This window comes from Neodiprion virginianus, chromosome 3 (assembly GCF_021901495.1).
Source record: "Neodiprion virginianus isolate iyNeoVirg1 chromosome 3, iyNeoVirg1.1, whole genome shotgun sequence".
Taxonomy (NCBI): Eukaryota; Metazoa; Arthropoda; class Insecta; order Hymenoptera; family Diprionidae; genus Neodiprion; species Neodiprion virginianus.
Genome location: NC_060879.1, coordinates 35,294,552 through 35,310,876, shown reverse-complemented (window position 1 = coordinate 35,310,876; position 16,325 = coordinate 35,294,552). Strand labels below are relative to the sequence as shown.

The following is a 16,325-nucleotide window of genomic DNA, read 5'->3' as shown; positions in this document are numbered from 1 at the left end:
GAAATTAAGAAAGATTGAAATTTAACGTCACCAATTTTTTCCTTTCATTTGATTCGTGCAAAATTTTTGATCCTTGATTTCTTTTTTTCTTTTATTTTTAGGAGAAGACGCCGTATCGCGACTTGAGGATTTTCCGAGATACGGTCAACTGTGATAACGAAGCAAAACAAAATTCTGCTTTACACACTCGACTCCTCAAAAGTCGTTTCAAGATACTAAAATTGCAAAGTTTTTTCAAATCAATTTTTGATAATACGTTCATGTTTCTCAATGCACTATTCATTTACTCGTCATAAGCAGCTAAGAAAATAGTTCTCCGTACGAAAACATTAGCGTACATAATTAACACAATCACGGACAAAATTACAGCTATCACCAAGAATACATCAAACTATAAACTTAACAAGATAAATTTTAGCTTTTAGAAAAAATTGTACAATAATCTAATTGTTCTAAATTGTATAAATAATCGTGCTGTGTCGATAAAAATTCACGAATAAAAATATGCTTTCAATTAAATTCGACTCAATTAACCTCAGCCACAGCTTTCGAACTTCTGTTTTACCGCATTTCTTTGACGTCTTACAAGAAGAAAGGTACCCCAGGTCGATCTCTCCGATTTACTGATACTTCTATTCGTTAATAAGTCACTTCAGCCTTGCTTTCGTTCAAACAAATCAAGCCAATAACAAAATCACCCCATTGGGTGTCCATCTTTGGGGGTCGTTTTCACCCCCTTAAAGAGTTTAATGGCAAAAAAAAAAAAAAAAAAAAAAAATGATACGTACCACTCAGTTTTCAGTCTACCGGAACGTATTACAAAAGAAATCCAATCGAAGAAATCGACCTGTAATACCTTCCACGTTACTCAGGGGAGTGAGTCTTTTTTATTCCTACCGTACTCTACGTCCGTTTGCGAACGAACGAACATCGGACGCCTTGTATGCACGAACACACCGTACACGGGGGTTTAAGCCACAGGGATTTCTGAACCGGGTTCGAAAGTGAGCCTTGGGGGATGGATGCGGGTGTGCATCACTTGCCGAGTATCACGGTCACAGGGGACATCGGAAGGTGGATGGAAAGATACGCGACATAGGAAATATTTTCCCATGCAATGTAAATCCCGATTGCCTATGGGGTGAGGGGGCCTTACGAGATATTTTAATCAGAGGATGGACACGGGGGGGAGTGAAAATACGGTTTCGCTTCCGGTTCCGGTTACCAGAAGCATATAAACGTATACCTGTAGGTAGACCCTTGCCGATTCCGCAGCTCTATCGATGGTGTCGGTAACACGGTTCGATTTCAATTCTCATCAATAGTTTATGCGGATAAAACTTTCGGCGAATATGGATACGTGGAGAAAAAGGATTCCAATAACAAGGCTGCGCGGGTTATAAAGGACACCGGTTTATTCGGCAAATAGAGAAATCTCAACGATCGCGTAGAATATTATTCCAAAGAGGATATCGCGTCTGGTAGAGTTTTGTAGACGAAATTAGTCGAATCGTACACCTAGTCGCACTTTTTCTTCACCCGAGAGCTCCTGAAATTCCTTCAAAGTCCGCCAAGTCGCAGGAATTATAATCGCGTTCGTGCGCAGTTAACTAACGGTAAGAAAATTTTTAAAACATTTAAGGGGGGACAAAGAAAATGCAAAAGTGTATAATTCATAATCTATCCTCGTCGATTTTTTACACAACTATTCGTTAAAATTATTCGGTACCGTCCGAATCAATCAGTGGATTCTAACCAAGCACAGTTGTAAACTCTACAGTTTTCCCAAATTCGAAAAGTTTTCACTCTTTGAAAGATTAAACTAGCGTGACTGCAGGTTTTTCGGATTACACTTTAAACCGAACGATGAAATAAATGTCGTTTTGCCGTTCCCGTACTACACGGATATCCCATGAAATTAAAATTTTCTTCAAAGTTTACATTACAATATTCAGTTATTTCCCCAAATTTCGATCAGCCGTTATTATTAATTTATACAACGCGCATACGGTTTTCGCATCTCTCTTACTACCGGAAAGCGCTATTTTCGTACTCTGCCAAAAAAAAAAAAAAAAAAAAAAACAACTTACAAACCATAGTATTGTTGCGCAAAGTATCGTTTGCGCCAATGCGGAGACCAAAGTCTTAACCCTTTCGTCTATTTGTAATATTCGATGAATACTTTTGCAAACTTGCGCAAACGAGATCTCAAAAATGTATGTATGTACATATATATATATATACAAAACGAAACAAAACGAGCTTACAGGCACGTGTTCTCATGGGACTACAGCGCTGGGGTTTTGCACACATTTTTTTTTATTTATTTCAAACGTGTCTAGGGGGCGCACTTGTGGGAATTCGTTAACACCCCAAATAAGGACCACCCTAATATATATATATATCAAAGCTCAAGAGGTATTGACCGATCGGAACGAGTTCTTCGGCGATTAATGATGAAATAAAAATTTAAAAAAAAAAAAAAAGAAAAAAAGAAAAACTTACGTGCCGCATTTTCTCGAAATCGAGACAAGGCCGTGGCACATCTTCGTGAGGTGGCCGATGACGTTTCCTGGGACTGCAGGCGCTGAGGGCGTCCGTATCGGCGTTGAGGTAATTGATGAGGGGATGAGGCCTCGGCCGTGATCTGGGACGAGATGTCCGAGGCTCCTCCATCAATGCGTGAAACAATTTCTGCGGTGGGGAAAGGGATCGACCGGGTTTGCACGCGTCGACCGGAGGCGACGTGCAGAATTGAACCGGCTGCGACATTGAATTTTTCAGAAGACTCTGCACCTGCGAAACAGAACGCCATTCGCGTTTAGAGAGAGAACTGATTTCATACTAGACCTTAAATTGCACGCGTACCGTCCACGTCGAACGTCAGCCTCTGAGCTTCGACAACTTTGCGCGAATCTCCTCACCGTAGGTTATTATACCTCTGTACCTCTACCTATATTCCTATACCTAAAGTCTAAACCTAGACGAGAACGTGACGTAAGTCGTAAGCCTTTGCCGCTTACCGTTTCGACCGAGCAAGTCGCTTAACAGGCGTAAGTACCCGTGCGGTAAGTGACCCGGTGTATAAGGAGAGACTTGTGCCGAGAGACTGTCACTTCTCTGCCAGGGTGGCCAAAAATTTTTTGGGGAAAAAATTCCATGACATTTCCAAGTTATCCAGAACCTAAAACCTAGTTTTTCCGGACGTTTTCCCAGTTCCAGTGAGTCACTAAAACCTAAATCGTTCGGCTTGTTAATTCTGTGTTCGATTCAAATTAAATTCGAATTGAAGAAAAATGTAATGTACAACAAAGTCAATTTAAGTCGGTCTGTTTTCGCAACAAAAAAAAAAAGTGATTTCTAATTCCCAAGATATAAAATTGAACTTATCAGTTTTTTCACAAGCAAATTAAAAATCCCCCGACAATTCCAGGTTTTCCATTACCCCTTTTAAATACTCTGACATTTCCAAGTTTTTCAGATTTTCCGTGCGTCTGGCCACCCTGTCCGTTACCGGGGAACCAGCTAATGTCGACCGAAGTTTATCGAACCATGTTTCGCAAGGTTCGAAGTAAGAGACTGGCATTAAAATCTCCGGGTGTACAACTTTTAGTAATCCGAATTATTTATGATTCTTATAACCACAAGGATCGCGACCTTTTTCGCAAACGGAATATGCTTCTCGAAATATTGATGCTCGCGGTCTTGTACTTTGTTGAAAAACCAAAAATGAACTTGAGCTGAGCTTTCGACGAATTAGCGCGTGAAAAATGTTCGCCATTACATGGTTCGATAAATTTCGATCAATGACTCGCGTCGTATCGTCGAGAGTAAAGTCCAAACTTCACAAAAGTGTGAAGCGCGAGTGAACCGAACCCTCGATACGATATACTTATGCATAAGTATACGAAACTAAAAATTCAACGTAACTTTAGCGATGATGGAGTAATAAAACTGGTATAATATATACGTATATATACACATACACGATATGTAGGTACCTTCGAACTTTCTGCATAAGATATGGAACGAACGGAGAAATGGAATGAGTGGCAACACCTATAACTGCGAATTCCACGGACATTTATTGCCAAAGAATTGTACGAAATTACCCCGAGTAGAACGTCAACTGCGTACAACGATGATCGTGTATTATGAAAAATTGTACCTGATATTATCCCGGAGCGCATACCGTCGGACAATGAAAGCTCCAGTTGTCAACAGAGATTCAGCATCGGCGTGGATACGCGGCTGTAACGAATAGTCGGAACAGCCGACATTCCAGGTTCAATTTTTCACAATTCACGTTTGACCGTTATACGCGACGCAGTAACTCCGAAAGAATTTTTGCAATAAATGTCAGAGTTGTAGAAGAAGGCAGCAAGCAGCAGCTGAGTGCAGATCGTCTCTTTCCGTAACGCTTTTTCGCGTTTCAAATTTTATGTACAATGTACAGAGTCGAGGAAAGTTTCAATCGAGTGCTGCGTGTAATATTTACATATACGTGTATATAATATACGTTTCTCTCTACCTCTCTTGTTTATTACATACACGTGCTGCGTTACAACGAAAATTTGTACAGATTTGTACTTTCCGACCTCAAAGTTTGATAAAAGCATGTAAGACATTGATATTAGTATATTTCGAAAATGAAATTGAAACAAGCAAAGAAAGGAGAAAAGAGAAGAGAGAAAAAATAAAGGATAGACAGGTTCGTTTAAATTTGCTTTACACAGTAACAGCACAATCATCCGAAAGTTGTTTCATTTACAAAGTTCCCTGAAATTGATTTGCCAACACCTCGCAGCAGCGCGGTAAACGCTCAAAGCTGAAAGAGAAATTGAAGCGGTCTCTCCTTCCAAGCTTCCGTTCGCTAATCGTTTTGTAACGACGATACGTCTTGCAGACGTCGTCTCAACGTAGGTACGCAAGCTCGTTTCACCGTCTCTACGTAACATATACCCTAGAAATCCGGGACGTCGATGGCGCTGCAGCGAAAAGCTGGGTTTGATTTTGAATCGAAAAACAGTCGGAACTGAACGTCGCTCTGCAGCTCCGTGAAATTTTTTACATGACATTTCTATACAACCTCACGGATAAGAAGTGCAGCACGGCGGAAGATGGAAAATGGAAATTAAGTTAAAAGCGTTCGTCCATTATCCGCTAGCGCGACTTCGGTGTGTGTGTGTGTATATATATATAATATACGTATGTATGGGTCACTGCATAGTTTTTAGTGCCAAGTGCGGTAAGCTTCTTTTTTCGAAAAACCCATTTTCTTTTCGAGAGAAATGGAAATCGGTCATTACCTAGCATCGAATCGCGTGCACTTAGCTATACACATATTTATTCCAGACACGCGCGACGTCAACTTTATTACACACTTTTTCCTCTAAATTCGTAAACTTTCACGATTTTCCATATTATGCACGTGTAAAACTGACTCGACAAATCTGTATCTACATTATATAGAGAGTAACAACTAATATTTCATTATTAATTATTTATTTTCTTCGTTATGTAAAAAAAGAAGGAAAATAATCCCAAAGGTTTGAATCAATATTCACGCAACGCGAACGATACGGAACAAGAGTTTTCAACTTTTTCAAACTCCGTGTAGTACTTTATCTCTCTCTCTCTCTCTCACACACACACACACAAACTAGCACAAAAACGGGTCGCGGGTAATCGAGAATTTATGGTAGTTGAAATTAAAAAATTTCTAATTAACAATGATGATAACACCAAGCCGTGAAAAAAGAAGCAGAAGATGGAGGAGAAAAAAAACAACAACTAATATTGTCAGACTTTAAGCTCGACCACAACATATTATTATATAGGTATATGTACAACATTGTTTCCATCTGGTGCGAAACGTAATTGAAGCTGAACAACGCGAAGCGACGACGCAACGATCCCAATTTTCTTTTCGTTATAAATCCATCTAACCGCCAACGACACCGTGATATTACATTTTGATTGTAAAAAATGTGAAAATCATCCAACTTTACAAAGAAACCATCGAACAAACGCTTGTGTTAAATTAATCACATGATAATATGTTGAATTATACGGTTGAGAATGTTGAAAAATAATGAGGTTGAAATTCGTAACGTTATTGTAACGATGCCTGTCCATAATATGAAGAAAAAAAAATCGTTACTTCGGAACTTCATTATGATCTGAAGTTCGGTATTGATTATAATTAAAGGACATACATGCTGATTCATCCTTAGCAGCAATAGCAACTTATATTCGTCGAAGGGAGTTATTTCGAAATTGAAGAATAGTGATTTTCTTCTCGGATCTTTCGTTGCGTCAACGTTGCTAACTTAAATCTCGTATCAAAGAGGTTGGCTCGCCAAAAATCAATACTTTTACCAATTTTACTACGAGATAGTCATAGATCGTGCCTACCTACCATCGTAAGCTACTAATTTCAATTTGCAAATACAAAAATAAGAACTACTAGAATCGTAGACGAAAGCTAAGACATCGATGCTTTGTATAAAATCGTTTCAAAATTTTTACAAATCTATTAAAATCGTTCAATTTCATTTAAGCAAGAGGTTCATTTTATTCAGAAGAATATCTTCCACAAAGTCACTGAAACGAATCGTCATTTTTTCAAGTAGTATTTTCAACGATGCCATTCGTCGATCATAATCAATAACCACGCGATGTTGTAAAATACCGTACAATATACACATACATCAGATATTGTTTCAGCGTGCATAAAATTTGTAAAAAATTGTTTTCAGAATTAATAAAACCACCGTAGGATGAAATCGAACGAAACCCGATAAATTTCGATGTCCGACGATCAAACAAATCTCCGTGTATAAAATTCAACAATTGAACAAATTCGTAAAGCACACCCGATACGTGTGGTTAACCTAAGATCTAACCCCACCAAAACGCGTGTACAGATTAAAATAATTGGCACCATCTGACCGAATAGTATCAAAATAAAATCATCGCTCGTTGTTGCGTTTGTTTTACTTTCGACCCAGCCGAGACGTGGTCTTAAATAAATGATCGATTCCTCCTCTATCCGTCACCGAGTCTCCTCGAGCGTCATCGAAACCACGCAACGATAAGTTATAAAAATTGTTGTTAAATTACCTCTTCGTCGCTGGATCCCCATCCGACGAATTCCCTGCCCGTTATGCTGTTCGGGGCAGAGAAAATGGCATCACCGATTTCCGTCAGGGTCTGAGAACGATGAATCTGTAGCTGACTCTGCAAGGAAGGACTCCAGCCGTGATTCGACTCGCAACTGACCTGGGACCATTTCCTCTTCTCGGGTACGGTAACAGGCCTGTACAAGTGACTCGCCGGTGTTCTGGGCCTGTTTATCACCTCGAGTTCCTCCTCGGAGCTGTGCTGATCGTTGTAGTTTAGGAGGAGTAGGAGATTCGCTCTCCTCGATTGCCCGTTGCCCGTTCCCCCGTTTCTCGACGGCTGATTACTCTGCTTAGGTTGCGGACGCTGCTGATGCCGAAGCTGGTCTAGGCTCTGGGCCTGGGCTAAAACGGCGCCCGTGAAACAGTCGCCGTTTACCCGTTCGTCGACCTTATCTCGGGACGCGAAACAGGGCCGAAATCCAACCGGACACGGCGCCCCGAGGTCGCTGTCGGATGGCACAGCGCTGTCAGGTGGTCCAGGACTCTCCATACCCTCCATAACTGCAACAACAAATTCAACCGCACCTTGGATTATACAATTCTCCGAGGGTCGGGATATTCGCTCAATGAAGTCGTCGTAAGTATAAGAGGTCAGTCTCGCGTCGCGATGACTTTTTTCTTTTTTTCTTTTTCTCTCGTCGTAGTGAAATTCATTTTCAAAATTTCTAATTTTTTTTACCGAAAAACAAGGAAGTTGCAAAGTAATACGGACAATTTTTTTCTTCGTTTTTTACGGTAAATCTCGCTGATACCGCCGCGATATCTCAATTTTCGTGCGTTCCAAGGGAAAACAAATAAAGAGATTATCAAAACGTACACTTGTCGCTACCAAATCATTGGAATCGTTGGAGTGAAACGTTTTCAGCAGTTGTCATTTCGTTGGCATTCTATCGTCTTGTACAATCTTGTCAATCGATTTCAATTCAGATACGTGATAACTTGGACAGCGTTCTAGGTGATTTTCAGACATGACGGGTGATTCTATCCACTCCAGAAATCACTGAAAAATGCCTAGAATACTCGGTAATCGTTGGAAATCAACGGTGACATTAGAAATCCACGATAATCATTCGAAATCAAAATGTTAACGAATTGAAATCATTTGCTTGATTTTCCTGTGAATAATCTCGGCGATCCCGGTTTTCGCATATTCGCTAAAACATTGCTTCAAGTCTTCGTGAATATTATAACAACGGAACAACGATGCAGCAGCTTTTCTCACGTATCGTATACTACGTCGTATAGTGTTACGAGTGACCGAAATCAAAGTGCATAAATAAAAGACGAGCAACCGACGGTTATCTCGACAGTAGGAATATTAACTTAATTCACAGTCACTTGAACATCAATTCATTCCGCACCTCAAGCATACCTGTACACTATTTCTTATCCTCGATCCGTTAAACGATCAAACTAATCTAGACTTAATTGAGATTGATAAAGTGCCGAAGTTGCCTGGCAAGGTGGCAATTAAAACGACATTTTTTAAACCAGTATAGTATAACCGTTTAATGCGTATAAGACAAGGTTTACCGATACCGGATACCTTCATTTATGTATCTTCTCCCGCGTATCTCTGTAATTCATCTTATTCGCGAGATGTTAATTAATTAGATAAAAAATACTCTGCACAAATTTCCGAGACGATTTTTATATCTCGAATCGTTCGTATATTTGGCATTTAATCGTGCTAATAAATTGCACGCGCTATGTTCAAAGTTCGTTATTCAATTTCTAACAACAATTTCAGTTAATCCAGACACACGAGATCATTTTCCGAAGACCCGTATCAAACGCAAACATATGACTTTCGTCGAACGATTCGGTGAAAAGGTACAAAGAAAAATGCCCAACATCGACGAGTTGTTTTCCACCGTTTCGATACCCACGAAAGGTTGCGTTGTGTGTGTATAAAGAAGGTGTACGGCGGGGAGGAGGAGGAGGACGAGGAGGAGGTCAAATCGAGAGCTCGGGAAAAGCTATTGACTCGCTAAAGCGATAATCAATGGAGGCAATTCACCGTGGCGAGAAGAGAAGAGAAGAGAAGAGGAGAGAAGAGGAGAGAAGAGAAGAGAGTCTCATTCCCACGTACGACTGCAGTACTGCAGATGGGCAACTCCCTTTTGTCCTATGGAATTCCCAGAATGCACTTGTACCGCTCCGAGAAAAGCAATGCTTTCTGCACAATTTTACCTTTTCGCTCAGCTCTTGAACAGAGAAAATCGACTCGTTACCGAACAGTTTCCACCACTTCTGCTTTTAACTTTAATTTCGCATCATCCCGCGACGCTCCATATTATTCTATACACCGCGGTAAGATCCCCGAGTTCACGGTATTAATGTTGTAAGAGAAAACCGCGAAGAAGGCGAATAAGAAACGTACTGAGAATAGTTGCTTCTAGGCACACTGTACGATGTACGGATGGTATATACTGAGAAATATACAGTCCAGGTTATCAATCGATGTTGCACAATTGCCTGACGTGAAAGAAAACGGCAAAAAAATCACGACGATAACTGATAATTTTTCATCGTTTATCGTATTAAAACGAGTTTTCGATTAATTTCACGTTTACAAAACAAAAACTCAAACTCGACTGACACGACAGCGCTATAGTCGCATGATGATATATTTTCAGTTTAATTACAAACAATTAAATAATAAAAACATAAATTTGCAGGAATTATTCCGAGATAATCTCTGTCTGCAATATTGCCAGTCGTGTAGAAGCGAGACTAGAGAGGTATCAAATTGCAGGTACATGGAACGAGAAGTGAAGAAGAGATGTTTTCAGGATAACCATCATTGCCCCGCACATCGGTAACGGAGAGCCTGCCGGCTGGCTTTATCGTAATGGCTGCGTTTACGTGGAAGGAAGGAAAAAAGGAATGAAGGGCGGTGGGTCTGCTCAGTGTATATCCCTCGAGTTGTTAGCAAGGCACGCTGTAAATGGTCCTTATTACCGGGGCACCACCACCGGTGCAGCACGTAACAGCACCGCGGAGTGCATCGGAAGCAGAAGGCTTGCGGGAAGTACAAAGGAGTGAAAAACCAGAGACAAAAAAGTATACACATACGTTAGGGGGTGGCAAAATAGAAAGGGATTGTTTTCTTTTTTTTATTAAACGCGCATAAAAATTTCGGTAGTGCATTTCAAGTGGTACATGTATCTCATCCAGATATGAGCTCTTAGTACTTATATTTAGAGGTGCCTGGTTTGTTTTTTGTTTTTTTTTTTCATTTTCCATTTGAACAACACGCGAAGAAAATTGGAAAATTTTGATTCATTCTTTTTTTTTTTTTTTTTGCGCGTACCTAAATGACTCGATTTATAAACTATCTAAATACAGATTCGTACAGGAAATTTGACGATCTATTTGAAAAAAATGTACGGAAATAAAATTTTCCTATCTCTAACCGATTACGGGATATTCGCCTATAAGTATTGAGTCGTATACGAATATCTCTTAATCGGTTGGAGTTAGGAAAATTCTATCTCGTTACTTTTTTTATAAAGCGTGAAATTGCCTACAAGAATCTGTATTCGGATAGTTTATAAGTCAAACCACTTACGAGATACGAAAAATTGGAAAATTTTACAATTTTTCTTTACGCGTTATTTAATTGTAAATAATGGAAAAAACAAAATAGGCACCTCTAAATATCAATAATTAAGAGATCATATTTGGATGAGACATAGTATTTGAGATGCTATACCTAAAATTTGATGCGAGTTTGAAAACAAAACAAAATTTTTATTTTATTTTGGTACACCTTAATATACATACATTATGTATACGAGTGACTGAAAAGTAGAAGAATAAAAAATCCATCCTCCGTAATGCTGCGGCCGGTCCACCGAGTAGAGGAGAGGAGAGGAGAGGAGAGGAGAGGAGAGAGGAGAGTCCCACCGAATCCAGACGATTCTCGTGAGTAATTCCGGTAGTTAGTACCTCTGCATACCAGGATTAAAACGGCGGTTCACTTTGTCTTATGCGTCATTTCACGTCCTCGAGAACTAATTATTGTCACCGCGACGTTCCGCAGAATCGTTACGTACAGACAAAGTCCTCGTCTCGAGGGTTGATAACTGCTGAATTGATTCTCCTCAGCTTTGATAAATAACGGGTTAGCACGAAACCCCTTTCGGGTTGGCTGAATGCGATTCCGATATATACCAAATTGCACGGAATTCAGAAGAACAAACAGACATACGAGAAATAACAAATACTTGAAACTGAGATGAAAATTGTAGTGAAGCGAGAAATATTTACACTCGGTAAACAATCCCCGTTATACTCGATTTCAGTTTCTTTCATTCTCTGTGGACACTGTGCAAGGAAAAATAGCTAGTTGAATCTACGTTGTTTCACCAGAGTGAGAAAATACCCGAGTTACGTTACATATTCTCTCAATATCCACGCAATTTTTATTTATATTCGTCGGAAAAATTGTTAGTACATGTAGCTGAACATCGGAGTAAGCAAATCAAAATTTGTTATTCTACAAAGCACTGGTTAATTTTTTTTAAATTCTTTTACGTAAAACTTTTTTGTTTCAAGTTTTGTATATTTTCATTAATCGCAACAAAACGTATACAATATATATAATAGTAATAATTATTATAATAATACATTTTGTTGTGCCACTGGAACAAGTTTCTTATCCACATTGATCGCTATATATACTAACGTAATAAAAATGTAGTTGATGAGAGAGCTGATGTGAAAATTTTATAGCATATTTATGTTGTCAAAAAAAAAAAAAAAAAAAAGAAATGTACCGAGTTACTGAGTTTTTCATCTGGATTTATGTTTTTCAAAGAGGAAATTACGCCCACCCTGTTTTCCGCACACGAGGTGAAATACGGATTCCAGGAACAAATCGCGTTCCAAAAAGCTCGCAATCAGTGAGCGCCGTCAGAGTGGCATCGACTCGTTAATTATAGAATTTTGAAAATACAATTCGACAACGTAATAACAACGTGTCGAACAAACTTTTGCTTGTCATTTTTACTTTTGAAGTCATTTCACCATCCCAGACAAGGACAGTTTAGACAGACTGACACAAAATCTACGTACCCAAGTAAAGTGCACGATACGGTACAATCGTGAAAACGATCGATGCATTCGCCACGGTGGTGCAGGTGGTATTACAAGCCAGCCGGCCATTTGCGGATATGTTACATAAATAAAATATACCTACAATAATACGACAAGAAAGCTTGAAAAAGTTTTTCGATTGCTTCGTCCCAACGGTTCTACAACCGCGCAGATGCGAACTTGGAGGTATACAGGGGCGAAGTTGAGATTCTGAATTTGAAAAGTTCCGAAAGCGCCAAATTTCGAAGTTGTTTGGTGTCAAAACTTGAAGCGAAGAAATCAAACTTTGACGAAACGTCAGAGTTTCGAATCGTCAGAAACCCGACGAGTCAAAGTTCCGAAAGTGCGAAAATGAGAAAATTTCAAAATCCGAACCATCGAAATTCCGAACGTTCGAATATTTTCAATTCTGTCAATTTCTGGCTTTGGTGAAATTGCAGCTCTTTGATGTTTCTTCGTTTTGGATTCTCCATACTTTTACGTTCGGAATCCTCGTCGTTGTGATTTTCGGTTTTCCCGATTTTTCACACCCATTCTCGTCGAATAAACTACGCTGTGTGATTATATTTTAATTTCCGTAATTCCACGCGCATCGTAACTTGAATTATCGGAATCTTGCATTTCGGAACTTTGAGCCGTCGGGTTTCCGACCATTCGAAGCTTCGTTGTTTCGTAATAGTTAGATTCCATAACTTCAAGTTTCGTCGCCAAATAATTCGGAATTAGGCGCTTTCGAAACTTTTCTAATTCAAAACTTCAACCACCCCGCTCCGGTAAACATTTATCCGTACATGCATACATCCGAATGATAACACAGTATACGTTATATCTGTAGAGAGAAGTATTTTTCATCAAAACTATAACTTGTAATTAGTAAACACTGCACCGGGTGTTCACCGTTGGTATTTATCGGAAAGCTCAGTGATGCCACGGACGACGACAACGACGACGGCGAAACGGATCGAAACTTTGTAATTATAGTTTCTCAATTGCTCGAACGATGAGTTACGGTTGATACGAACGTTGTACCAACAACGTGATAAACAATTTGGTATCCACACGTCGGTGTTAATTAAATGCTTGTAAAACTAACGGAGTGTGAAATCCACTCGTCTCTCGCCCTACGCGCAAGCTGCACAGAACCTTCGTACAAGTAAGTGAATAAGTAAGCAAGCAAGCAAGAAAGAAAGAAAGTAAGTAAGTAAGTACCTTTAACTGCGGAAGCAAACAACCTGCACGGCACTCTTCTTGGGTTACGATGACTTCGAAATTTCCTAGCACCGACCACGAGAAGCCGTTAATCTTTACCACCGGCCGAATTACGTACAATCTCATATCCTGTACACAAGTTATACACGCACCCTGAATTCCCACAAACGCCTGATAAAATACCGCCATTATATTATACCTGGTACAAATACCGCTTACATATGTATATAGCTTCGGTACTGATTGATTGCAGACCGATTGATTTGAAGATCGATCGGAATTAAAGTGCCGATTCGATTTGCGTGTTTGAAAAAGAAACGTAAGAGGACAGGTTTCCCGTACTAGATATGAATAATAAATTTTAACGAGCTTAAGACGTTCGATATTTGCACGATTGTGCTGATTGAGGGAATATGAAACGGCCGAAACGTCCGTAAATTCAAAAGTTTGGCATAATTTATCGACGTGCGGAAGAGGGGGAGGAGGGGTGAAAGAGGGGGAAACTATTCGCACAGGTCACCGATGATCAATTCAATAGCACGAGATCCGGCGAAATTTCTTCCGGATCAGAAGGGTTCGGTAAAATGAACCGAGCGAATAGTAGTGGGTGTTTACGTACAGAGAGGTAAGGGGACTTGATAACCTAGGCTTTCCTGCATTTACTCGTATCATGGCTCGGGGGAACGAGGCTAAAAAAGCTGGCCGCTTTCCAGGGACGAATAATCAAGGTCAGGGGTATCGGAACAGAAAATTTTTCACTCGAAACACGTCGAAAAAGTGTTTAAATAGAAGAAGTAAAACGCCCAGATACCAAAGTATTCGACGATTTCGATAGAATTAGAAAATTCATCTAAAAATCTGCAAACAGAAAAAAAAAAAAAAAAAGTTCCCAGATAACACGTGGAATAAAGTTTATTTGTACTACGCGCAGGTAACAATTCCGGAACCTCCCGACTCTGCGATTCGTCGGTGAAAAAATCGGGAAACTTCAGCGTCATTGGTTCGGGATCCGGTGGTTAACGATCGGCTAGAGGGCTACAAGGGTCAAACTCCCGAGGATTGATTTTTCCCTCTACGCGTCTATAAAAAGCACGCGTGAAACTGACGCGACTGTACGTATAATACACAATACCCGCAAACATATCGGAATACATAGGTAAAATAATATACATAGGTATAATATAACGCAACGTACGCGCCAAGAATTTCACCGTCGACGAGTGAAATTGACTTTTTAAATTGACAGGTTTTCCGTACGTTATATACGTGTGTATAATCTATAACGTACTGCAATCTATACACTACGTAGGGGAGACAAGGGCTAGTTGTCACACTTTTTACTCTCTGATTTTCAGAATTCTACCCTATTTTTTTTTTTTTTTTTTTTCAAATAAAAATTTCGTTCAATTCGAATACGGGCACTGTAGATGGACCCTTTGCGCACCTAGACAATGTTCGTGGCTGTTCCGAAGCAAGTCTGAATAGAGTTGATCGAAATTTTAAAGAAAAAAAAAAAAAATTCTCATTCAAATATTTTAAATGACGAAAACTGGTTAAAAAAAAAATGTCGAATAACTTTTTCTCGCACCTTTGTTTTCTTGTTTTTGTTTTTAAGTGATGAAACTCTGGTTATCGATGTATATTTTTAAGCGATAATTCGTTTCTCCGTTGTATCTTTTCCTGGAAGCCACGGAACGATCGACGTAGATCCCGAAAATCCCTAAACCCATGAAAAATTCGCCACGGACTCCGAAAATCCCGCAAAACTTGACCCGGACTCCAAAAACCATGAAAAAGTCGAAATGGGACAAGTTGTCGGGAAATTATTTTCACATGTGACGACTTGCCCCAACCCACGATTTTGTTTAAAAAATCGTGCATATCTTGCCGACCCGATATTCAAATATCAAAAACATATGTATTAAATGAAAGCGAAAAGAATCACCTTTCCGATTATCTTATAGCTGAAATATTCCAATGCGGCCGAGAAAATGTGAGAAACATATTTCGAATATGGAAAATAATTACCTACTCATTACGCCCAATTTCAGTTTTTCAATCACAACGAGGTCGCATGTCATGCGATATTCTAATTAACAATATTCATTTGTTTCAAACTCGCTCGTTCCAATATCTAGCGGCGGGATATCAGCCTTGTAACAACGAGGACCCGTCTCTCTGTCTAATATTGTTGTGTAAAAAATTGGCAAGAGCGAATATATACGACAAGCGTTGCTTTGAGAAATAAAGGTTTAAAAATTGTATACGTTTCATCGTGTATTTACGTACAAACGTACATATGTGTATAAAGTATATATGTACATATACAGTACACACGTGTTAGATCGGCAAAATGTTTCGGCGAAATTGAGGCAATAAAATTTCAGTCGATGAAACGAGCCAAATAGGAATCATCGCGAGATGGAAAATTGGAAAAAATATATCGTGGCGTTGTGCCTGCGAGAAACTTGATCCCGAGGATCATCCGCGAAAATTGAATGACGGCAAATAAAAAAAAAAAAAAAAAAAGAGGCAACGTCGCGAAATCTCGGCGAAAAATGACATCAAACTTCCGGCACGTGTATAAACGGCGTTGCAAAATTTTATCGGACACACGGTGGAAAGTATAATTGACGGTGAAAACGAAAGCTACAAAGACTTTCCAATCGTTTTGCGAATCGGTTTATGAAATATCCGTTAAGCATCTGCGGATTTTTGCAATTTCGTGACGACCTCAGCGCACCTGGAATGGAATTGCGAACGATTTATACAACCAAAGAGAGAAATATAAGTCCTCCTTTTCCGCTATGCCGGGTCGTTTCATCG

At 39.6% G+C, this 16,325-nt stretch overlaps 1 protein-coding gene across 6 annotated transcripts in view; it reads right to left on the bottom strand.

The window, feature by feature from the left end:
• Positions 1–16,325, bottom strand: part of LOC124299848 (uncharacterized) — a 124,712-nt gene that overhangs the window by 56,376 nt on the left and 52,011 nt on the right. For 5 of the 6 annotated variants that reach the window (XM_046753239.1, XM_046753238.1, XM_046753241.1 and 2 more), the window contains exons 4-5: positions 7,126–7,688; positions 2,506–2,796 (exon numbers count right to left, since the gene is read on the bottom strand). In XM_046753239.1, the coding sequence (XP_046609195.1) occupies positions 2,506–2,796; positions 7,126–7,688 (854 nt within the window). The remainder of the gene's footprint in view (positions 1–2,505; positions 2,797–7,125; positions 7,689–16,325) is intronic. The other variant, XM_046753244.1, reaches the window with a different exon arrangement.